The sequence below is a fragment of the Ornithodoros turicata genome, unplaced genomic scaffold, assembly GCF_037126465.1.
Source record: "Ornithodoros turicata isolate Travis unplaced genomic scaffold, ASM3712646v1 Chromosome26, whole genome shotgun sequence".
Classification (NCBI taxonomy): domain Eukaryota; kingdom Metazoa; phylum Arthropoda; class Arachnida; order Ixodida; family Argasidae; genus Ornithodoros; species Ornithodoros turicata.
In genome coordinates this window covers 433660-459591 of record NW_026999348.1, presented here as the reverse complement: position 1 = coordinate 459591, position 25932 = coordinate 433660, and the positions used below count along the sequence as shown (strand labels likewise).

At 44.4% G+C, this 25932-nt stretch overlaps 1 protein-coding gene and 1 long non-coding RNA gene across 2 annotated transcripts; both read left to right on the top strand.

Moving 5' to 3' along the window:
• Nucleotides 1-1244: 1244 nt before the first annotated feature.
• Nucleotides 1245-4647, top strand: LOC135373600 (uncharacterized). The gene is made up of 6 exons (XM_064606696.1): nucleotides 1245-1431; nucleotides 1783-1880; nucleotides 2011-2266; nucleotides 3487-3626; nucleotides 4330-4468; nucleotides 4556-4647. Exons 1-6 carry the CDS (start codon nucleotides 1245-1247, stop codon nucleotides 4645-4647), a joined length of 912 nt encoding a protein of 303 aa, XP_064462766.1.
• Nucleotides 4648-6117: 1470 nt separating this feature from the next.
• On the top strand, nucleotides 6118-7389 carry LOC135373609 (uncharacterized). The gene is made up of 3 exons (XR_010416512.1): nucleotides 6118-6234; nucleotides 7092-7146; nucleotides 7214-7389. It is a non-coding gene; the product is annotated as an uncharacterized LOC135373609 (long non-coding RNA).
• The last annotated feature ends 18543 nt before the right edge of the window (nucleotides 7390-25932 follow it).

Genomic DNA, 25932 nt, shown 5'->3' with positions numbered 1-25932 from the left:
GATAATAAATGTTAAAAACAGTTTATATCTCGAGTGGAAGGAAAGCAGTGGCATGATATGCTTTAACACTTCACTTTTAATGCTGGATTAGAATGCGTTTCCAGCATGCTGATTGTTATCAGCTTTGTCAGTATGCCGCTATGCAGCAGTTCCAAAATCACTAACGGGTCGTGCTTACTTGTTCATCGATGTCGTTCTGGGCTGAGGTCCTTCCCTGCTCTTGTGTTGGGACATCACAATCAAAACAATCCCTGATATGAGTATCAGAATTGTAGTTCAAAGCAGCTTCCGCAGCAGGAAGACATTGCGCAGCGTACTGGTGGGAGTGGGAACTTCCGATGTTTTCTTCGAGACTTACTTGCGGTGAAGTTTCATTACCAGAAGCATCCCATAGGCTGTCGTCGACTCCAGTACATGAGTCCGTGCTTGAAGAGGCTTTCTGGGACGAGAGGATAATGTGCTTTGTAAGAAGTGATAAGATCTAGCGTACAGGCCGCAAGACGTTGGACGATATCCACCGAAGATGAGGATTGAACTTGGGCGAACACAAAAGCACAGGAGACACAGAATGTTTGTGTTTGCCTTCCTTGTTCGCCCAAAACATGCACTTCATCTGCAAAACACGGCCATGCTCCGAAAATCTGTTTAGCACACAGTGAAATCAACTTACAGCTCGTTGTCTGTAGGCTTTTGCGGTGGACAGGGGAAGCTGAAATGCCGTGTCTGGGTCCAGGTAACTTTTATATGGTCCTCGCTTCTTCCGTTTACGCGGAGAATCCATAATGCGCGTTGCTAAATGTGTTCTCAGCACTTGCTTTCTAAATAATTCAACCACAGGAATTTTTCATGACTCTCAGCGCCGTAAAACTCAGCCGTACCAGACCGCCGCCATCTTGTGCTCGTAATTCAGCGTACGCTTCGTAGTATAAAATAATGTTAGCACAATTAGCGCCATAAGGTTGTTTATAAAAAACAGAATATTTAAATAATAATTCATTCAGATAAATCAATTTTGCTTTCGATCTTACGCTCTATGTATTACGAAACGACGATGTACGAAACCAAGGATGCGGATGCGGCTTTCGTCTTTATGCTTTGTTGAGGAAGGCGATTGACGAGTGCAGTCGTGCGCGCAACGGGAGTAACTGTAATTCGTCCCCACACCACCACCATCACCACGGTCTCCATACTTCAGTGCAGTTTTTTTTTCTTTTCAGGCGTGTATAGCAGCGTTAGTGTGCGCGATGATCACTCATGCCTATGTCAGCTATGAAGATGACAGGAAGTTCGCTGTGGTTAGTGTAGATGACATCGAGGATTTCGACCCGCTCCATGAGAACGATTTCTCGGTTTCTGCTTTCGACTCGACAAAATGGACAGATCTCAATGGTAGCAGCGACTACTATCGTGCCAGGATATTGGTTTTGGGAGGTAAGCTCACCCCGTCGTGCTTTCGAATGGAACTCTTTGAAGCGTTCACTTTAGCATGGGGGCAATTGTGGCGCGTCTGCAAGTTCATATTTCTAAAAGTTCCTCGTCTAATCGCCTTCATGTGGTACCACTGCAAACTATTCATGTAGTATTAATGTAGTAAAATAAAGAACCTCTGAACTGAGTGATACTCAGCAATTCCAAACTATAGTAGTTCTGTGAAGCGTTGTCCACCGGCGTCTGTGTGAGTGTCTGGCGTGTGTCACGTTTTAGTGTTTGTTACTTGCTGTACTTTTGAGGATAGTCTCAAGAGGTAACTGAGAGTGTATACTTTGCTAAAATTTTTTCCAGACTCTGAGAAGGACGTTCAGGCGAAAGTCAACAGGAAAAGGGTCAGGGTGAATAAAATTTTCGACACAAGCGAAAGTGAAGACGACATCCTGGAACAGGTAAGTTGCTGCAATACACAACTTTCACTAGAAGCCAGGATGTGACTTTTGGCATTGTTCTTTGCTCTGCAGCCACCGCCGAAGAAAAAAAAAGGAGAGTAGGAAGCAGGATCTCCTGCACCTCATTCAGAAGAAAAAGAGAAAGATCAAAGTAAATCGATGCACTGAACCCGTGCAGTATTCAAGTGGGGAGGGCCAGCCAAAGCCATCTGCAGATCAACACAATGATGCTGCAGGGTACCTGAAGGGCATGATCAAGCAGAAAGACACCACCATTCGCCTACTGAGGAGCGAAATAGAGGAGAAAGATGTTGAGCTTCAACGGTTACGGCAACTAAACATGGCCTTACAAGACAAAATGTTGCGTAGGTTTGACGACAACGAAGGTATGACACCTGGAAGAATTTTACTTTTACCTGAGTCTCATGGTACTATCAAAACATTCTAAATATATGGTAGCCTTCCTTATTGTTTCGTTGCTGTACAGCTTGCCTTTGTTTTTTCTATCATTTAGCTTTTATGATGCAGCTCATCAATGTTTTTCTTTTTTCTTGAAATAGTTCTCAATCACCAGATGAACTCCCAAAGTCTAAACATGGCTAATGTACAGGGTGTTTCATCAAAGCCTTTACTTAATTTTGATAATAAATTTCTCAGGGCTGCTTAGATGTGGCTTCCACAGGTGGGGTATATGGCCAGGTGGACAACTTGTATGCGAGATTGTGGTAATAAATTAAAAATAAAAACTAATTTGAGGATAACTGGTATCCTATAGGGTGTTTTCACATGACGTCGAACAAATGCATATAAAAATTAATATTGGTTCGAATATTGAGGAAGCAATAACGTAGGCCAATACATAGCAGCATCGCTAGCTTCAAAATGCGGTGCTGGGAAGGGGTGCATGTGAAATGGTCACTGTAATCTTGTTGGTCATGCTTTGAACAAGGACTACATGGAACTCTCATATTCCAAATTTACCAAAAGGGCTTTAATTGTAAGTTAGCAAACAGTATCTCATTGGTCACATGGAAGTCATGTAATATGTCCCATAAGTTGGCTGTCGAGCAGTGCTGACTCTAGGCATATGCAACTTCAGCCGCGCTTTAAGTGAACATGATGGACTAAATGGGAAAAGAAACGGGTGGTCTGAGTGTTTCATCATTTTCATATGAGGCCAGTTGGTTCACAGCACCAGGTCCACACTTGCCTTGAGTTGGCCTTGGTGTCAGGTCGCCGAACCCGCCTGTGCAAATGGCATATGTTCCCCTTATCGTTGCATTATAAACTTTCTTTTAAAGGGCCTGTGATGGGTTACCAAGATAAATGTAAAAGATGGCTCTCTGCATAGAAGATGCGTAGAAGAATAGTTCTTGTTTCATAACTACTCTGGTGTGCAATACAATGTGTCCATGGTGTAATGAACCATGTGTATGAAAGTGTCACAACCCCTTCCAGGCTGTCATGGAACACCCTGTGTGTACTACTTGACCACTGTAGTTATTCGTCAGGGTTCATGACATCACCTACTGGTCGTCTTTGTTCTGCAAGTGTTGCATTATGAGATTCTAAGTTATGTGCAACAAATGCTGATTCCTCAATGTAGATTGTCAAGTCGTGTCACGATCCTTCTGTGCACAAAAGATTCATGAAGGCGGTCACAGTGTGTTTCCAGCCCCAGAGTTGCTGCCACCCCGTGAGGCGACACCAGAGCCACAGCTGCCCAGCACTGCTGATAACAAAATGGTGCATACATATATACATCTTCTCTTGAGCACATGCCACAGTGCTAAGAGACTTTACAATACAGAATATATGACTTCAGAAAATCCTAGAGAGCTTAGAGCCATTTTGAAGTTTGGGGATTTCATTATCAGAAAAAAAAAGCAGCAGGTCTCCAAACTGTTTCAGTTTCTTCTGTCTGTGCTTCCTGTCCATGAGGTGCTACGGTCGGTGAAAACGAAATATGAGGGAGCGTTCTCCCTTCCTTACGTCAGTAATCTCCCAGGATGCAATGAGTGTGTAAAGAGCACTGGGGTTCCCTGAAATTGTCTATTCGCAACAGCAAATTAAACGAATAATTTTGTGAAAGCCCAGATAAGCAGTCAAAGCGCTTAGAACTTGTACGAAGAAAAAACAAAGGGGATACACCTGCGCTCCCTTATACTATCAACGAAGTTAATGTCTGACAAAGGCACTCCCTGTACAGAAGTTTGCTACATCTTTTACATGCTGCTTGGTCTGTGCTCGGCACTCCTTTGCATTGTTTAACATGTACAAACTGGCAAACTTCACAATCAGTGTAACCCGATATAGATCCTTGTTAAGCTTCAGTAGCAACATGCTCTTAAATTGCCAATGATGTGCCACTATTGAACTCTGCTTTCTTCCTGAAAAACAACCTGAGTGAACTTCCTGAGTGAAAAACAACTGATTTTGGTGTGTCTAGGTAAACATTGGTCAGGGGCTGCAAATTCAGCAGGAGGTGTGGGAGCGTGTGCAAGGCCAACAAAAAGACTCAATGTTCGTGAAAGAGCTGCTCGTGAGCATCTGGACTAAAGAACAACTTCGTCACAGGTCCTTGCAGGGTAGGTTGTTTGGTCACTTGTATTTTGTGCTTCTAGCCCTTGAGCAACACATGTTGTTTTCAACACTCACCCCGCCCTTGCATTTAGGAAAGCAGTGTCCCCGTTTCCCTGGAAAGGCGCCGAAGACCCCATTGACGCCCTGGAAAGTGGGCGTGGTACGATGTCAGTGGTATCTTTAGTGTCATGTTTCTTGAAGGTAGAGATATTCATCGTCACTGCTGCTGTTACAAAGGGTGTCTATGAGTCAGTTTTGTACATATCAGCATTACTAGTAGCACTGCTAGCATATTTGCGACTTTGTTCTTTGGCAGATTGGCGATCACACTACATTTTAAATTGGTAACAGAAAAAGTACGTATTTCTGCTAACAAATACAGGTAGCGGTGGACTCTTTCTCTTCTACCGCCACTTTTAATAATATGGAAGACATGAAATGCAGAGAAAAGTAAGAATGATATAGCAGAATATCTTCTAGTTCCTTTTGTTTACTTGTTAATCGGGCTGACTGATCTGATGATTTTCCTTGATTTCACTAGCTCTCATAAGCTAAGCACAATTGCATACTAGTTAGAAATACAATTTGTGTTATGTTATGCATTTTCTAACTTTTTAGCTCGCATTTGCATAATAGATATGCATAACATACAACATAGTATTGGCTACTAAGCTGGTTTACATCACACAGTCAGGTAAGAACTAGTGTGATTGTGCTGATAGCAGATCTAAGACAGTTCTCCAGCTTTTTTGTTCGGAGCAGATAAAAAGCCTTTTTACAGAAATGTACCAGAAACAGTGAGATATCATTAGATTCATTCCAGCTCAAACACCCCCAGTGGTGTTGCTCGACCAACATCGATTTTCGAGAAAAAATATGATGTTGGGACATGCGTAAACGTCCACCAGTAAAAAAAAAAAAATTGTAACACAGTTTAGAACTGTTGTAGGGTGGGAACGAATGTCAGCTCCGGGGCAAAAACCTGGCTGCGCTTTCGCGCTTGTGGAGGGAATACAGCTGTAAATAAATAAATTCGAATTGGGCCATTTTAAAGACAAGAGTAGCCGGCATAATGATGAGTACCTTGGTGGTTAATTCTGATCCGTAACTCGTACACCAATCCCTTTTTGTCCATATGTTAACACATGTCACGTGACCTATAATTTTTTTGCTGTGCAATGTATTGGTGCATTACTATCGGAGAAAAATCTATACAGCTGATTTTAGCCAACCGTTGTTAAGGAAAAAAAATTCAGAACTTGGCACAATGTGCGCTGACTTCTCTTGTCTAGTATATTTTAATTAGGGATGTACCAACCGAATTCACGAATCCTAGGCAGGGTGAAACAAATTCTGACGAAATAGCTTGCCAAAAGTATACCAATTAAAATACAGGGGAACATAGCAGCACTTGGAATAGGGGAAGTCTAATTTATTTGATTTGCTGACACCGCCCCAATGTAGTGCCTTGGAGTTGGGGGAACATGGTCACACGTAGTGTGACCATGTTCCCCCAACGCTCCCATGCTCCCTTCTGCGTAGGGATACAAAAAGGTTGTGGAAATTTATTTCCTATTAGGTCTCTTGTGGATTTGAGCTGTGTGGTTTGGTACGCATTACTCATACCTCTCCCTCATAACTGTGTTTTAGAATGCTACAAGGCACGCCTTGAGAACAACGGGATCCCCAAAAGCTTGCTGCCAGCTGCTGCAAAAAACCTCAACCATTTTATTGTGGAGAAATTGGCGGACCTGGATAAAATGGCAAGAAGGTAAGGTGTTACCTCTTTTAGCTAGAAGCCAGACAAATTTTGTGTGGAGGCATTTCTATTTTGTCTTTAAAGAATGACGTAAAAAATGCCCTTGGGCCACAAGCTTAACATATAACCTAAATTAGGTTATAGAAGGTAAACTCCCTAAATGAGGATTCTGCAGTCTTGCGATTATCTAACTTTCCTTTTTGAAATATGTAGTGCTAAGCTCCTTGCCAAATATCGACAGTGAATGTTGCTCTTAGTGAGGCAAAAATAACATGGAGCTGTGTCAGTTTTGTACCTTGGTCCACTGGCCTCTGTCCAAAACAAAAGGTCATGCATACAGAACATCCTGAGCCACATGACAGTTTTGCTCCTAGAAGTATGGAACGTACTACATAGGGCCTGACTTTTTCGGATTATCTTTTTATGCAAGATTGGGGGTAAATATTTGGTTAGAATACCAGGTGCTTCAACAATGTTGGCGTAATCTGGTTGAACTGAGCCTTTTCTGGTTGAATTGGATTTCAATCTTTCTATTTACTCTGCATTGTACACACGACACACTAGTACACACAGAGTATTTTTAGTCCCTGCATCTAAGCAGCAGCAGGGTCTTCTTTTTGACAGCTTGTACAAGCAAATTATTCATTTACAACACAGTTTTCAAAGTTCTGTGCTAGTGGTGATGACTTCGGATCCCCCTGGTTCAGCGGTTTTTGGGGAAATACTGGGTTAAACGCTACTTCTGCTGATTTGAACCGGGAAAGTCGATACACGGTGTTATTGGATGTAGCCCTAAGCAGGCGGGCCCAAAATATACATCAGATCATCCGCATAGTAGGTGTCTGTCTTAATTAAGACTTTGCTTTCAGGGCCTGCAAGGACACTGACGCAGCAGAGTAAAAAAATGTGTTGCAAGGTTGCAAGGTAACTTAGAACATACATGTGTGAAGGAGCAGTTATGGTATAAATCTGTGTGTAATACTTTGCTCAGACATGGCACCCATGAACATTCTCATCTCCTGTGCTTGTGTGGCTACATTCCGAAGGTATCAAGGGACATCGGACAAGGGACCTCAGTCAAAGTTTTCCTAATGTGATATAACCCATATGTTAGTTTTCACTTAATGTTGTTACATTGCATTTATCTTCTAGTCATGACATCTTCTAGTCTAGACATCTAGTCATATATGTACCCCATAATACAGAAAGAGTAATCATACAGCACAGAGAAATTCTTCATCCTTCTAGATAAGTTTATTTAGGCTATGCTCATGTATTCCTCACTAATGATCCAGAGCCCTGTGGTTGACATGTTACTTGATATATATTTTACATACCGGCATACAACAGCAAAACAATGACATGAAATGATATTTTTGGCTTCATGGGAAGTAAAATAGTAACAATATCGCTCGTCCGCTACTACGTAAACAAGGTGATTTAGCAATCTGGGAGAGGGCTGGGATGTGTATTCATACCTCCTTGGTTCATTTTGACATGCCGGGGCTTCAGATTCCTACGCACACCACCAACGACCTCCATGTGCCAGAGTACCCATGGCTTCCAAGTTGATAGCGTGCTCTGTTCTTCTTACATGTAGGTCGTTTGGTTGTGTGTAGTAATCTGGTGTCTCGGCAAATCAAATTCACCGAGGATGTATGAATACACGTCCTGGCCCGCTGCCAGGTAGTGCTATGCCGCCTTGTTCAAACAGTAGCTGACAAGCGATATTATTACTATTTTATTTCTGGTAAAATGGAGCTCGCATGAAACCCGAAGCATCATCTCATGTCATTGTTTTGATGTTGTATGCCAGTTTGTAAAATATATATAAAGTAATTTTTCTGTCCTGGGCTTCCTGAAGTTCGCTTTGATTTGCGTGAGCATGGCCTTGATAAACTCACGGGAAAGAGGGGGACAATTTTCCGCGCTGTAGTGAACCTGCATATACAGGACATGTGCCCATAAACGTAAGTGGTGTTTTCACACTTTGATGTCAACTTAATTGACTACTTCTGGTGGCACGTGATAGTGCATTTATGTGTGCGAAAGCTACAGAAAAATTGCGCAAGCCATAGTCGGCGTATAAAATAAACAGAGCATCGAAAACGTCGGCTTCCATGTGAGTTTCGCAGCATGGAGTTCCCAGGTGAATTGTGTGCAAGTACCATTAGGGGCACTACCGATGAGCATCCATGTGGGGACATCGTTTCAGTTTCTGCACAGATTCTTGCCTAGCAGTGCATGAGTACAACTCTCCTGAGACCGCCATGTTGCCATATTCTGTTGCACAGAAGCTGATGTGTTTATCGCTCGGTTTATTTTACACGGTGAGTATGACTTCTGCGTTCTTTTTTTGTAGATTTCGCAAGCATAAATGCGCCACCGGAAGTTTTTAGGATAACTAGACATTGAGATACGTGTGTGTGCAAATTACACTTATGTTTATCTGCCCACAACCTGTAGTGAAGTATATGAATATAGGGAAGTAAACCGGCAATCCCAACGTGTTGGAACCATGTGTTCTGACTAATGATGCAGTGAATTTTTGTAGATGTCTGAACAACCTCAGTATAGACAGGATCTACTGTAGTGCGCTACACCTGTGTATTTCTCTTACCTTGTCACATTGAGCGCTGCATTTTCTGTGATATTACCAATAAGTGCAGTCATGTTTTAAGTATGCAACACGTATATTACATGTTCCCTTATTTTTCTACTGTACTAGGCATGGCGCAATTTTAGATATTCATGTATTCACCCTAACATTTAGTCTGCACCCTATAGTCAAGTCACTGCTTGTGTAGTCAAGGTGCAATAATAAATACCCATGTGTTTACCCTAGTGTCCAATGTAGCCGTATGTTACATAATAACTTGTCGCTGCTGTATTAGTTAAGGTGCAATAAAAAATACCCACTGATGCCTTCCCTACCACCATTGTATTATTTGCTCATTGTTTTCATGAAATAGCAGACTAGTCTGTATCTTGTGGCACACCACCCTCCTTTTCGGAAAATCTAACTCATGCCCTTTTTCTTTTTTTTGCAATAGTCTTCACGATGCCCTCTCGTGTGTGGCCAGCAACGGCAAGCCTATTTCGACCTCGCCCTAGGACCCATTGAATCGAGCTGGGTGACCATAGGGTGCCAACTGGTTCGGTTGGCAAGAACCCATTGAATCGAGCTGGGAGACCAGTTGGTGCCAACTGGTTCGCTTGGCTAGAACCCATTGGATCTAGCTGGGATACCAGTTGGTGCCAACTGGTTCGCTTGGCTAGAACCCATTGGATCGAGTTGGGAGACCAGTTGGTGCCAACTGGTTCGCTTGGCTAGAACCCATTGGATCGAGTTGGGAGACCAGTTGGTGCCAACTGGTTCGCTGGGCTAGAACCCATTGGATCTAGCTGGGATACCAGTTGGTGCCAACTGCTTCGCTTGGCTAGAACCCTTTGCATCGAGCTGGGAGACCAGTTGGTGCCAACTGGACCAAAAGGTTTGGTTGTCTAGAACCCATTAGATAGAGCTGGGAGCCCATTGTATTCCAATTGGTAACTACGGGAATGCCAATTATTTGCAATGGGAGAACCAATTGATTCTAAATGGTTGAAAGCCAATGGGTGGCCGAAAACACAACTGGAACCAATTAAGCGTAACCAATTGGTTCCAATGGGAAATTTTCCAACTGGACCCATTCATTTTTTTTTTGACTGGGCAGTAGGGCATAAAAACACATTCACAGCAGTCCAGGGCACCAGACCAACGACGGAACGCCAGACAACGGGAGCCAGAAAAAGGCGTGCGAACGCAACGAAGTTTGCAAGCAAAATGGACGCCGCCTGCAGCGCAGAAACGGCAGGAAGGCCACCTGCCCAGGCCATGGCCCAGGCGCTCCTCAGAATATAGCAAGGGAACGGAAAGTCGCGCGAAGACGGGACCAACGCTGTCGGAAAGAGGACGTTTTCCTCTTCAAAAACACATCTCAATCACCTTCCTACGCCAGCAAGAACGCGATATCGAAAAAAATGCCCCTTTTTGGTCTTTTTAGACACGTCAGGACTTCGATCCTTATGGTGAAGGGGCACATTTCATCGCCCCTTATGCCAGTGGGCTCGGGTATCCCCTCTAGCGACGAAACTCCCCATTATTAACCTTATAAATAAAGTTGTTGTTTTATTGATGCTCTAGACCAATTCATTCAATTGCTTTCGCTTTCTTTGAACTGGTGCAGTGTGTACAAAACATGTTGGATTACATTAGACCAAGTGGAAATCAGCGTTTAGCATTTATTGAATTGCTTCTTTATTCCGTGGGTACGGTCTTCGCCACACAGCATAGTGGAACATGATGTCGCGAAGGTATAGCTTCTCTTCAAAAACCTTGATGCTGTCAGTGAGGAACTTGTACCTGACGGCTACATAATCAACGAATTGACAATCTGATTTGTCTTTGGATCTCGTTGGAATTGTGGCGACAATTCAATGATGTTATGTCTTCTCGTTCTGGCAGAAAAGCACATCTGGAGATGTAGTTTTGTGTGTTCCGTTCTACATGGAGATATTGAAAGAGATATCGAGGTCTTCTCAGCCTTCCCAACTACCTTTATTGGCACTACAGTAAAAGGCAGCAGAAGCTAGATATTGTGGTACATCTGCAAAGCTCAGACCATGTCGGGAGTTTCTTCCCACAGAACCAGTAACCGCCCCTGGACAGCCGACAAGGGTCCGAGCATCCGCAGCCTAAAGTGAACATCGATTAAACGCCTCCTGGACGCGTTAGATGGGATGCTCCAATGAGTATACATCAGCAAACGTCCCACGTATATTACCCTGTGGACACCGTGCGCACCCCATCCGCAGTGTGTCCACAAAGAGCCGTTTCAGCATCCCTCTTCTCTCTTCACACTCCAGCTCGTTCTTCTCTCCCGGTCTGTCGTCTGACTGCGTCGCCGCCAAAGGAGAAATCTGCGCAGAAGGCTTATTGTTTCCGCAACGCGCAGAAGAGAGAGTCACGTGATGCCATAGCCCGTTGTGCGGATGATTTCAAACGCCGCTGGAGACGCTGGAGAAACATGGCGGCGTCTGCAATGGCTCGGAGTAATACGGTAATTTTCAACGCGAACAGCACCAGTACAACTTGAATTTTGTGAAGAGTTAGGAGCATATGCCTTGTAGGTAACGGATTCTCCATCGGGGGCCAATGTCTATGACCCAAATGCAGGTAAACGGCCGTGGTGCCTTTGTTTCCTAGCGCTCGCGTTTAAGACTCATTTGTTCTTCAAGTCGCTTTAGCCCACTGGCTGGTGAAAAAAAAATGCAATCGATCCTAGCTGAGCTTGTAATATAGGCATATTAGCATTGCGTGCTACTTTTATTTTGTGGTTGACTCACTGTGTTCTTGATGTTCTTTCCTGCATAAAGGGCTATACCGCTTAGCATTGGTCATTCATTGCTGTGTGTGTCTAAGCGTCTCCCAGAGAGTGTGGGGTGTTTTCTCTATGAGCAGTCTTGGAATTATTTACTGTCTTACGCGTTACAGGTAAGAATGTTAGGTAAACGAGAAGTACGGCCAAACGCTGGTATGCGTATGTGCCATAGGCAGAGACCAATGATGCCTGATTATGTCTGTTGTTTTTATCAGTGTGCCTCGGTGGCAGAGCTTGGCCAATGAGTTACAGAGGCCGGAAGACACAGGAAGGAACAATATCAGGACACCGGTAGCCATTCATAAGACGTGAAGGAGCGTGAGGATACAGTTGCGTCGGTTTCATGCAAGATGCCAACTAATTATACGGCGAGTAACATGGATGTTTTTTTTTTCTTTTCTAGATAACGTGGTGATATGGTGATCACGATCTGTATGAACTGGAATGATCTGGATATGGCACCTTGTCACGTGTTTTCAGTATTTGTACTGCTTATGTGCCGGCAGGCATGTACGAATGCACATGTAAATAAAGTCCACATAGAAATAAAGTATTTTGGGTGCACACTTGCGTCCTTCTGTTTATCTCATGATTAAAATTACGATATTTCCATAGCCGCGCGATACCTATAGGGCCGAGATAGAGATCCTCCACAGGTCCCTCGAAGATCCGCATCGGCGGTCCTACGACGTCCATTTCGCATAATTTTCTCCTGATTAGCACGGTACTACGGGCGTAGTTAAAACGTAACCGGGAGCAAATGTGTCCGTTCGTGAGACGTACCCAACATCCACAACCCAACGTTCGCTGGATGTTGACGGGCGGTTAATGGTTCTGTGTCAGATGAATAATTTTTGTGCGTTGCCACTTCGGTAACACGGATAAAAATTAGTGTCGCTGTTTTAGTTTCTTGCTGCACGCTGTTGAACGTTATCATAAGGATGCGAAAATATAATGAGCATCGAAAATATGTTTGTATTCCACTTCTATGTCAACATCCGATCGGTACGCAATTTCGAAGTCCCAGTGATATCATTAAAATACATCCTGGCTAGACAACGCTAGGACGTTTCGAATGACGTCTTATTTACATCATCGGGACATTTCTTGCGGATCAGGACTTCGGGATCTTTTCAGGACGTCCATGGGACATCGGTGGTTTACTGGGGTCGGGCCCGGCCTGGGTACGGGCCGTAGCAGCCGGGACTGGGCGGGCACGGGCCTGAAAATTAGGCCCGTGCAGTGCTCTAGCTCACGTCGCCGCCTATCAACTTTTGTTGCAGCCGCCGCCGGTTGAGATAATTGGAGCGCCGTTGTGGTCAAACGAAATTTTCACTTTTCCTTTCGCATCTCAGGAGACTACCGTACCAAAACGAGGGAGTCATTTGTGATATTTCATTTATATTATTTCTGTCTCAAATGTGTTGCGACTGTTTATTGTATTCATCAAGCTCGGAGTGTTACTGTGCTATGTTCATTGTATGCAGCGAATCGAAAGTTCAGCGCGATCTCAGCGTCAACCACCGGAGGTTGCCATGTGGAGATGTTGAGGTTCACTGCTCACAGTGGCACGAAGTATCGTGTTTGTATTTTTATAGTGTTGAAATGTTGAGTTTGGATGGACCTCTTCAAAAAATGACCAAATAAGCTTGTAGCGAATGATATTGACTCATCCTGTTTTACTTTCATGTCCGCAAGCGCTTGTTACCAGACACTGTAATATTCGTATGAGTCGGTAAGCAAGATTGCGGGTGTTGCGCCATGTAGCGCCTGATGCGTGTATGAATTATATGATAGCATATCGGTACGTACAGGTTCAGCCAGGACGACAGAGAAATGACTTCGGGATGCAGTCGCTAAAAAGGGAAGGGTAGAACAGTAATCCCTCCGCATTGCGTATAGATAGCAATGTGTCCGCTGGTAGTGCGGGTAAACCCGCGTTGCCTGCACCTTCTAAACTAACATTTTGCCGCCCTAGGTTACTTACTAATGTCGTCACTTTCCTCAGTTTTGACTGAGAGACCTACCACAGGAAGTAAACATTTTGGGTATCCCATGGCCAATTGAACTTTCTCCGGAGCACCTTCGGCTTTCACAAGTTCTACATGGAACGTTCAGCGAAACGGCACGCACTCCTGGAAGTTCCGTTCAAGTCCACTTTATTCGCAAACAAACGAACTGACCATCTCACAGTATCGCGGTTAGATTGGACTAGCTGTTGCCGTTAGTCGTTTGCCCACGAAGACTCTACAAAGGGAACTTGACCTCATGATACACTTACGTCTAGCCGTCAGTGTGGATGATATCGTTCTCTTTTCTGATTCGTTTCGCAGTTTTGCTGTTTGCGAGTAGAAATACTGTGGCGCTGCGGGTGGCGTGAAAAACGCGGGTGTACCCGAACAGCGTGCGCGGGTTCTGCGAATATACCCGCATCACACGACGCGGGTTGGGATACGTGTATGAATTTACCTAGATGCAATCAGCTTTACGTATCGATTATGCTTCCGAAACATGCACCATGGCGAGAGCGTTGGCTGCCTAGCTCGTGTTGGAGACTGGGATGTCGTATGTTCGAATCCTACTATAAGTTCTGTGGTGTCGCATTCAGCTGTCCATGTGTGTGTGTTGTCTGTACTGTTTCCAGACGAATGTGACAGAGTTGCCCCTGAAGCCGGACCAGGACGCGTAAAAACCCCCTGTCCCACACTCCTTCCTGACGTACTCTCTCCTCTGTCCACTCCTGTGCGCCGCTGGTAGCCAAAGTTACTTCGCTGCACTAACATGGAATAACAATAAATAAATAAACTGATACATGCACTTTTAACGTCTGTAGACATCAAAAGCACGCGACCTGGAAATGCTGCGCCAGAACTGGACGGATAACAGATGCAACGCCCTCAAGGAACAGAAGACAGCGATGACAGATTTACCGGCCATTAGATTCTTAAAGGGACCGTCGGATCCGTCCCGGTCGATTCCAAAACTGGAAATGTGGTGACAGGCATACCGTGTGTTTCAGTTAAATCCCCGGGCTAAATAATTTGTTAACGGGTGCACGAATCGACGAACTTTCTTTTTTACAAGTATCTGTCCGATACCACCTACAAGCTGCGCACCTTGTGAATGAGTGGGAGGCGCTCATTATTTAAATATGAGATTCGTAAAAAAACACACTTGTAATGCTGTTGGCATTAAATGAGTGCAAGAGCCTACTCTGTAACAAAAATATTGTGGTGGGATAAGGACCTATTACATCAGATGCGACAACCTGCCAAGGTTTCTGGCAATCGGTTGCAGCAACTGGGAGGCTGCCCCCCACGCGGCTTAGACTTCTGACATATCGGACAGCTGCGTGCATACCGCAAAAAGTCCTGTCTCATGCCTGGCCAAGTCGCGATACGACACAACTTCACAACTTCGAATAAATCTTGCTGCCGCTACAGTGATCCGACAATGCAGAATCATGGAAGCATTTGAGGAATGACTTACATAGCTTCCTTGGAACTACGACCCGAAAGGGGCTATCACAAACCTCCTTGTCGTCCACCTGGAGAATATGCCGGACCAGGAGACCATCCTGGCTTTTCTATGACTCCGTTGGAGAACGGTTCTGTTGGACATGTTTAATACTACAGCAAATTAGGACAGTTGAACCAATTTGCTTCTCGACATTTGCAGCGACCAAGAGACGATCGGTGTTTCCAGAACTCGATCAACACAAAGAATGATTACCTTGAGCAGTGCTGTCAGATAGTCTATTAGTGTATTACTGTACTTTTAATACATTATTTCATTTTATTTCTTACTATACGCCATCATATAAATTCTTCACAAGCAAGTTTTTCGCACCTCACATTTATCACTAATCAAAGCATCATCATCTTTACATAATGTTCCCGTGCAATGGGGTAGGGTGCCGCACCACCGCGGTGAAACACCCCATCTCATCGTCATCATTTATTGTTGTTGTCGTTACTGTTGTAATCAAAGCACAGGATAACATTTAGCAGAAATGATCAGTGTTGATACACAAGAGGGTTGTTTTGAGGCAAACAGGTATCATTTAGTTTTCAGTGGAAATACTGCAGATGAAGTTTTGGGAACTGGTTTCAGAAAGGTGGCAGAAAGAAATGTGAATAGACAGTTTTCATATGCAGACCCATAAAAAAGAACCCTAGCAGCCGTATTCTTAAGATCGTATCGTATCCTGATCGCGTCCTGATCGTATTGCGTTGTCGTTGTACAATGTATATTGGAATGGAGCCTTTATGAAGCCATTCTCGCTTCTTGCTGCCTCCATGAAGAACAATAAAGCTGAACTAATCATAATGATGACTTCGGCTCAGTGAACATTACAACTTTTTATTGATCTTTAGTTTGTGTTCAGGTCGAGTTCTCATTCCAACATTTGGATGAACTGCTCTGGGGAACATTGCACGGTACACGTAAAATTATCTTTAATGAAGCACAACCAAAAAAATCTCTTATTACATCACAAAAACTCATAGTCTTTTCCTGTGATCATTTCATATCGTGTTGGCATATAGGTCACCCCGTGGACTTTGTACACGTATAGTTGATCATGAAATTCTTTCAAGAGATGACTATTTTCTGTCAATGTCACGTCTCTTGTGCACCTAACAACATAGGCATGGAAATGCTAATCAAAAGTGAGTGTCTTTAGTAACGTCACATAGAGAAACAAATGCTGCTGACAAATAATAACTAACAGCTGTGCAAATTCAGGCAAGTCATTATCGTACACTTTTACTGCGAGGACATGTCCTACCAGAAATGTTCTGTTTGTCACAGTAATGGCCTGAACAGTGCTTGTGGTGCAGTTGAGTAGACCCAAGGCATCGAGTCTTTGTTGCACAAGCAGTGGGACATCACTGAAGATAACGCCATGCTTGCCAAAGAACATTTCACAATGTGGATGTGCGAGGTGATACACCTGATTCAACTGATGTCTCAGGCTGAGAGATCTACACACATTAATAAAATGTTGTGTTACTATCTAGCGACTATCTAGTGACTTCAAGTACTGGTGTTTCGCTTCGAAACGGATGCAAGAAAGCTTGACAAGTGGTCCATACATTAACATTAAGTGGGGATAATGCACCAGGTAGTGAATCTTTGGAATGCAGTTTACATCAGGGAAGACTTCACAGAATGATCCATAGAAGTCCGTGATCTTTGACTGCAGAAACGCAATATTACTTTGTGGTAACTGAGGAGCACATATCATGTCAACCACAGCTCTGAAGTTCAAGTATACATGATATGCAGCATTATCTTCAGGCACAAGATCTCCAACCAGGAATGGGAGAAGCCGAACAGACACCACGTTTCTGCAGCTGACCCCTTTAGACAAATTTCTTTCGATGCAGAGGCATGCGATATGGTGGGTGGCTTAGATTTCTTGTGACTTCCTTGGAACGGAAACTTCTCAAGCCTTTCGTTCAACGTCTTAAGATTTAAGATGCGGTCTAGAATAAGACGCTTGATGACATGCTTCAGCACAAATGATATGACACCTTCAAACACATCATGCATGACATCAGGAGGAAGGGACAGAGTCGGATTAAATGTGGGCAGATAGCTCCTGCAGCTCTCCCCGCGTATTCCATATACACTTGACAGAGAGGAGTTTCTCTTGACAAGGCGCACATGACGGGCATGTGACTCTGGTGTCCTTGTGGCAAAATTCTGCTCCTGCCACTTAGTGGTTAAGTCTGTTCTGTGAGCCATGCAAAGTCTATAAATCAAGCCACTTGAAAAATTCTCCTGAAGTGCACCTATTTGGTGTAAGGCAAGATTATCCCCAGTGATGCACAAAACAGAGCCATAGAGACTTTCACCACAAACAATAATCCCCTCAGTGTCCAGCTTCTTCGCATCACTCGATAGGGCTTTCATGACTTGTGCAAGGCCATGTTTTTTTACCAAAGAATATTTTGCAAGCAGTACAAGGTGCTTGTCTTTTACTTTAGACCTAGAACTAAGAGGGCTGTTCAAAATACCCAGCTATCAGTTTGTGCACTACCCTTTTGCTACCAATGGGATTACATACTTCGAAGTCATCAAAATATAGCTGCACGGCTATTCTTTCACTGTCGTTCTCAACACCAAAAAAGGGGTGCTCACGAAAGTACCTTCCATCAGTTACGTCTTGTAGCAAAGGCGGGTTATGTTCTTCACGGTCTCCGAAGTCAATGCAATGAACCCTTGCAAATGCTGAGATGAGATCCACAAATGGCACATACTCAAAGGTCTCTCCAACACTACTCAAAGGTCTCCCCAACACTCTCTTTCTTGTCGTTAACAAAAGAAATGGTGACTGTAGCAACGGAATGAAGTTGGTCTTTCTAATGCATTTCTCTTTTGCGTTTTGTAGAAAGAGCACTGAGGTCGGCAGTTTCCACATCGCACAACTGCTGTTTGAATGCATCTCTGTATAGACGATTTCAGAAATTGCATGGATGGCCCGCCAGAGAGCGCCATGTTGCGAATGCCCCACTGCACCTTGGGATTTAGTTTTCATGAGTCAGACACAAGAAGAAGAGCGCAAACGGTTTCGGTTTTCCCTCCTTCCTTCGAGCAATAGGCACGTAAGCACGAATGTGAACCATTTCCCACGACGCATTGCGCGATGCGCGTGACTTGTGCAACGGAGGGCCCCCGTGCGGAGCACAAGGGCGATATCTGAAATCGCCTATTGGACAATGTCTCCCGAAATTTCGTTTATCGTAGCTTCCGGGAGCTGTGATTTCTCTTTCCACTTTAAAAGCAGTCTCGAAAGTCGGCTGACAGGATGGCTTCTAGAAGGAGAAATATTAAGGGGGTAAGTAGGTGGTGGCTTTTCCGCCTGGTCAACATCTGTAACAGCAGCAGCAGCAGGAGTCGTAGCAACAGCTACAGTGTCCATGGCGGAATGCCGAGTTTTCTGAATCTTGGGCTCTGTTCATTAGGTGACCATGGCATTGTTGAATATGCTTCCTGAAGGATGAGTTGATCTGATAGGTTCTTGCACGTCCTTCCAAAGGGCACATCCAATTACCTTCATGGCTGTGCCATATCGTGAAATGCCTGACTAGGGCTTTGATGGACCCAGCCCTTTGATTGCACTTGGCACGCACATACACCTTCAAGCTTGCCATCTGCAAATAAAAAGCAAGAAACATTAGCTTCGAAGCAGTAATGATTTACAATTTAAAAGCAACCTGTACGCATAGCGGCAACAAAAGAGTCAAATCCGTCTGGGGAGGGGCTGGGCAATAATAAGAATACTTGTACCATTATATACTGCAATACTTTTGAGTATTAGCATAACATATTCCAATCCACGCTTTTTGCAAGTACTTGCGTTTCTTCATTTATTGCTGTTGTTGTATAATAGTACACAAAATCTAAATCAGTCTCAAGATAAGTCACCGCAGTTTGAATGTCTCTGCCCTTTGAGGCAATATGTACTCCGTGGTCAGTATTGTAGCCTATCACACCATGGGGTGCCGTACAATACTAGATGGCAGATTTTTGCTTTCGAAGCCAGTCACAATCAGGACTGCACCATATGTAAAGCACAGTGCTAGCTGTGTTCCAAGCAAATCACGGCATTCAAGCATTTGGCTTCAATTATATTTGTTTAGAGAGCAAGCAATTCTACTATGAGCGGCCGGTGTTTCCTGTTCCTTTGCCTTGTAAAATACAACACAAACCTCTGTTCAAGGAGGGCTGTTCTTCTTCTTGCTTCACACGCCTTCTTTTGTGACCGACCAGTGGTTGTTAGAGGCAAGGCCAGCGAGGAGGTGGGGCAGCCGGGGATGGGGCCCCATCCAGTCATAATCATACAAAGCAGAAATACTACTTGGACTGTTATTGAGACGTGAAAAGGGGGTCTGGGCATGACCCATCCCTAGGGTCCGTAATTCCTCTTGTCGGCCCTATAGGACAGTCTGCTTGAGATTCTAATATTATAGGCTGCAAAAAACTTCTCATCAACAACATTGCTGTCTTCTTCCAATGAAATGTGGGTTCTGTTTCTGCCATCAATGTATTATTGATTCATTCTTATTACTCCAGTATTACGGAACAATATTGTTATTATGCATCATAACACACCATATTGGACGTTCCTTATTAGTATTGTAATGCCGTTCTGCAGTAAGTGATATGTGTTTGTATTAAAATACAAAATATTAGTATTACTGCCCAGCCCAGGTCTGGAGTGAAAGACTTAAAAACATTGCCATTCTACATTGCCGCATGGCCAGAATTCAGGGACACCTCCTTTGATGCAGGTTCTGCCTGATAGCAGAAGAACGTGTAGGAAACCAAACCTGAAAGAAAAGTATGAGGTGAGGAAGAAGGAAGATGGAAAGAGGCGTGGGCAGACGAGAAAGGGAACATCAGATATAGCGCGCGGTGCCTGGCTATCAGCAGCAATTGCATAACGCAGAATGAAAACGTGATAATCAGTTCTGATAACTTTTGCCAATCCTTTCTTTGCTGTGCTGCTGATCATAATTCTGGGCTGCTACTCGTAGCGTGTGGAACGGGATGACCGGCACTCGTAAGGCTGATCAATATACATTTTTGTACTCTCTGTGGGAAATTGGGATGCCGTCGACGACGAGAAATGTGCGTCCTGGGGCGACTTCTAAGGGGACTGTGCCGGTGTATGTGTGACAGCATCGGAGGAAAACATCAGAAATTACCCTACATTATGATGAAAAAAAATACTCCATGGGGTACTAAGACGAATTCAGTCACTTCACTTTGATACTTGTGTACCTTGTTACTCCGTTATCACTGTATCACACACTTCAGTTTGTTCTTAGCCTTATCATGAGGACCCTTCAAGGCTTAATTCCAAATTTTGCGTGTTACAGTCTCTTCCTTACACCACCAAGAAGGCTTGTCGGCTACCAACACCCTCCCCTGAAAAAAATGAAAATAAACAAACAAGCGGAAGAGTGCTTATTTTCAGAACATCTGTATATAGGTGGCAGCAGAGTCACGTTCGACACAAAAAGTGATTGGTAAACCAACAGCTCCCAGATAGCGCCGGGCTGCGCGCTTATGTCACCTTTGGAGGCCTTCCCTATACTCTGCGATCTGCTTCGAGCTTTCTTCTTGTTCGCTCTTTCATTTACTTCATAGCAGCATCCACAATAGTAACAACGGGTCTCCCTGTGTGACGTAGGGCGCCGGCCTTCTCCTTATCTTGGGGGTGTTGGGTAAACTCTGCTCAAATACATATGAGAAACCGAGAAAAAGGAAGAAAGGTGCAATCGCAAACTGTGAAGATAAGATGGTAGGGAGCAACGGACGTCATATCAAAGTTTCCTTTCACCGCACCAAGAGTAAGTCGCGCAAACGTCCGTGATGTCTCCCGCAGATAATCGCCATTGTTCTAGAATTTTTGTGGGCGTCCTGTTCACTTTATTGTGGAATGGGGTGAGCATGGTAGAAAATTTTAGCAAACCGTTCATAACGTGGCTTGCCTGAACGTGGCATAAGATTCTGAGCCTTACATAACTGCAAATTGGCACCGACAAGCATGATAACCTTACAAACGGTCTGCTAAAACTGCTTTTATGCGCTTGGTATTAATAACCTGAAATAAGAGACTTCAACTAGCAAGCAACGACAGTTATTGCACTCCCATATGAAGACACTTTATAATACGCGAGAAGGGTTAAGGAAAAAATGCAGATTCAAGTACAAGTTTTCGCACCCGTCGGAAGCACCGTAATGTTTAATCCGCATTCTCCGTGGGAGGTGCATGACTTGACATGACAGTTTGATTAAAATGCATGGAAGCCTTGTAAGTGCGAACAAGAGCACATTGTTAAAGGTGAACAAATGCAATTTAAAAAGAGAAACAAGAATTACGACCCCACGCGCCTTGCTGTTGTAACGATGGCGGTTAAAGGCGCTCTGTCTGCTGTTCTTCTGAAATGTTAACACCTTGGGATTCTGCAGAGTGGGTGGGTGGGGGTGGATATACGTTTATTTCGGAAAGGTCAGCCTGACCGAAGGTCGGCTTGCTATTCCTAAAACAAAAATATAGCACAAAGATGGAGCAAACCCGAATATAACATAACGAAGGTGGGTGAAGTGTAGATGACATGGAAGGTCAATTCATAATTTTTTATGAGTGACTTCCTATAACGATGTACTAGTAGGTTCGGATGCAATGAAACGTGGTCTATCTTTTACATACTAGTCACGTTCTGTCATAGTGCCTAATAGTAGGCCATCCAGGATAAAAATTGTAATGATCTTGCCTTGCCGTAATCTTAAAACTCTCTTCATAAAAAAGAAAGGCATGACCCTCAGATCGAACAAGGGAGCATTAAAGCTAGAATCGACGTCTGCATCACTGAACCACCAGCCGAGAATGTTGCCATCGTGAGAGACCAAGACGCAACCGCTTTGGAACGCACACTCGGCAGCCGTCACTTCTTTCGTCGTGTAAATAATAATAATAACTTTATTTTTGTTCGGGTACCCAAAATCAACCACAAGGGTCAAAAGATAGGGTAAAAAAGAAAAAAAAAACTTTTATAATGAATCTTCACAATTCCTGAAAACAAGTTGAGCGCGGTTCTAGATTTGTAGAGCACAACTCTGAGAAGTCTAGTCACCAAGAATCGAAACAGTTGTACTTTTCTGTGCATTTTAAGAATATGAGAAAATGCCCTATCGTCGAGCGTTGGGCGAGTTCGGCAGCCGCTTTTTCCTGTCGTTCTCTCACTGTCAACCTTTGACAACACTGACATCACAAAACATGGGGCACTCCCGCTCACTAGCGTCCTGGTCGACATCGTCGTTTTTCTTTTCTGGCAGAACGTACACACTTATCGAGCAGCAGAATCGGTGATTTTATTTTTCTTATATCCGTGGTACATTGGTAGTTTTATTGCGTGGCATTTGTCACATCAAATCGCGAACTGCCTGGGAAGGTGCTGAGCAGATCAAGGGAGATAATGACGGAAAGAAGATCAAAGACGGCATGTTTTATGATAACGTAGACTGAGAAATGGCAGCATTAATTCCCCTCACGCTTACTTCTGTGGACAAAGCGGGCTGTTCCATGATTTCAGGAACAACCTGATGTCATTTGAAAAGGGGTGACACCGAGACAGGAAGAAACCCGCACAATGCTGAATTATTTTGTATTTTCGCACACTTTTAATAGAGCACAAAAAGGCGCTGCCGTGTCGGTTCATGTGAGGTAGACCCTCAGAGTTGTACTCTATTATAACGACGCTTTGTGTGGGTTCCTGAGAAGCAGACCAGTTATACAAGTAGCCATTTAAAGTGTGTTCGACCCTTTCTCTGATAGTTTACACATAGCTAAATACTTGCAAATCCGGGCATTTTAAAAATGTGATTCGGTTACTGGTTCATAGGAATCGGTTCAAGGGTGACCGCCAATAACTTTGGATGCCAGATTTGTATCGCTTTACAGGTCTGGCTAGTGTCGTCGTACCTGCTTCTGTTCAAGCAGATTTCTTCGACATATGTCCCAGCTGTGTAGACAACGTACCATCGAGTTGTTGTTGTGCTTCCCGTGCTTTCCTCAAGCTGAAGGATGTTGTCCTGTTCGACTTTGCACCAACTATCTTGCCTCCTCCTACTATGTTCAAAGGACCTACCTCAGGTTGTTGTTCATTGCCGGTGACCAGTTCAATGATGTCTAGAACTTCAGACCCACACTTGGAAATATGACGGATAAGTGAGCTGGGATTCTCTGAAATTGTTCCAATACATCTGTACTCGACAGTTTGACGGAACTAATGCTGCAGCTTGACATCAACTTCTTCACATGCCTTGACGGTGTGATGAGACAAAAATAGCTTTTTACTCCATAAACATCAACCATGCAGAGTAGCTCGGGCCAAACAACGCGTATGTGTCAAACTCAATGTGAATCACTTCCACTCACCGCGAATTCGACAGTTCTGTATTTCGTTGGCCGGCCAGACGTCCGGTGCAACACATGAGTAGTAATGACTGGACTCTCATAGTGCACAACGCACAACTGTCCTGAACACGATTTAATTAGCAATTAGAGCAAATTGGGACCCCCCACATTAATCAGCACCCTCCAGAGAGCCACCACACTAATTGGGGATCGTCTAACTCGTGTCCAGACCAGCTGAGCGTTGTGCACTACGAGAGTTCATAAAAATAAAAAAACAGGCAGAAAATAAAATAAAAAGATAGAAATAGAGTGGAGAGAAACAATTTATTCGAAAATCAACGGTGCAACGGCGAAGAGCCGCTCCGCAACACCCGAGTGACCAGCGCCCGCCATGTTGGTAGTTGGCACCCAATAGTTGCAGAGATCGACAACAGGTGGCCACTTAGTTGCAAGGCAGCACACCAGATGGCACCACCATCATAGCTCTAGGCGAGAAAGACAGAACAAGACACTAGCGGCAGGTAGGAAATGCCAACACTGCTGAACAAGTCTAGGCATGCGAGAGAAGATGTCTAACCGATACTGCTAAACAGAAAACAGTACACATCGGGGAAAAGGCAATCGACTAGGCCTAACCACAGCGCCTCAACACTATACACTTAGCAACAGGCTTGCTCTCCGCTAAACAAGTCTAAACATGCGCGAAAACGCTTATCACGAGCGCAGTCAAACATCGACAAATCAGTCGTTGGTCACCACTAAACACGGCAAACATGCGAGAAAAGGAGCGCGGCAAATCACTCACCTTTTCCCCCGCGGCGACTGCTCATCAGCCAGGCAGAAACTGAGCGAGCGCGGGGACTGCGAAGCAAGCGAGCGTACGTCTGTTCTCTGCGACAGCCAGCCAGAAACTGAGCAAGCGCGGGGACTGCAGAGCAAGCGAGCGTACGTCTGCTCTCCTCGACAGCCAGCGAGAAACTGACTGAGGCGACGCGCTCCGGCAGCTACGCATACGCGCGCGCGCGCTCCTAGCGCCCTCTGCGGTGACTACTTGCGAGAGGCTAAGAGAGAAGAGCATTCCTGCACCCCCTGCAGGCCATTCTGATTGGCCGTGATGTCATCGTATTGTCTCAGGGCTACCCTGTTTTTTTCCACTAATGCTTCTTTGGACAAGGTCCACCAGAAACAATAGTGCCGCGGTATGACGTCATCATGCACCTGCGTGGCTCAAGGACGCGTTCGCTCTAGACAGGGGACCTATTATTTATTGAATCACTATCCCAAGATTATTTCCTTTATTCTTCTATAACGATTGCAAAGGAAGCTATTGCAGAAGAGCACCATGTATGAAAGCTGATCGTAGGAATTCCAAAGTCTTACTAAATGAGACTTGCAAAAGAACAAAATATCCACACACGTAACTCCATCAATGGCTAATACGAGGACTAGGCACTCAACAAATCAACACAGAGTACAGGTAACCAGGAACGCAGAACTCAGGGCAGCACTATCGTCAAGACAACAATGTTCCTTGTCAAAAAAGAAAAGAATACAAAGCGTCAACAAAGGAAAGCATGCATATCGGGGCATGTCAGAACACGTCAGGACAAATTGCACGACTGCTGGGCAACAGAGGAAAACAAACACTTGAACAGAGTGAAAAGACACTCACTATCATCGGACAGGTACACTACATTCCCCTATTGTAAATCCGCTCGTCACAAAATCCACCTGCATCATCGAACACCATTCACCAGTGACGAACCACACATCCGCACCCCATCAGAGGCAGACAGAACCCCAGCGAAACTAAGCTCTTCCACTGACGGCCAACGCAATTGCTAGGGGCAGAATTAACGTGTCCAGACCAGCCAGTGTCCAACAGAGAAGTGAATCCTTGCGCCCCCTGCAGGCCGTTCTCATTGGTCGTGACGTCACCCTATTATCTCACGGCTACACTGTTTTTGCCACTAATGCTCCTCTAGACAAGGTCAACCTGAAACAATAGTGTTGCGATATGACGTCATCATGCAGGTGCGTGGCTCAAGGACGCTTACGCTGTAGACAGGGAACCTGTTATTTATTGAATCACTATCCCTAGATTATTTCCGTTATTGTACTATAATGATTGCATAGGGAACTATTGCAGAAAAACACCATAGATAAGAGGAGATTGTAGCATTTCATTCCCAAAGTCTTACTGTACAGGAAAAAACAAAATAATGGTTCAGCAACACATGTCCATCCCAGCCAAGAGCCATGCACCTAACTGAATAATGACGCTTTGTTCCTCCTGAATAAAGTCACACACCTGTCCCTCTCGCGGTTACTCTCTGAACTAAATGAATCGCA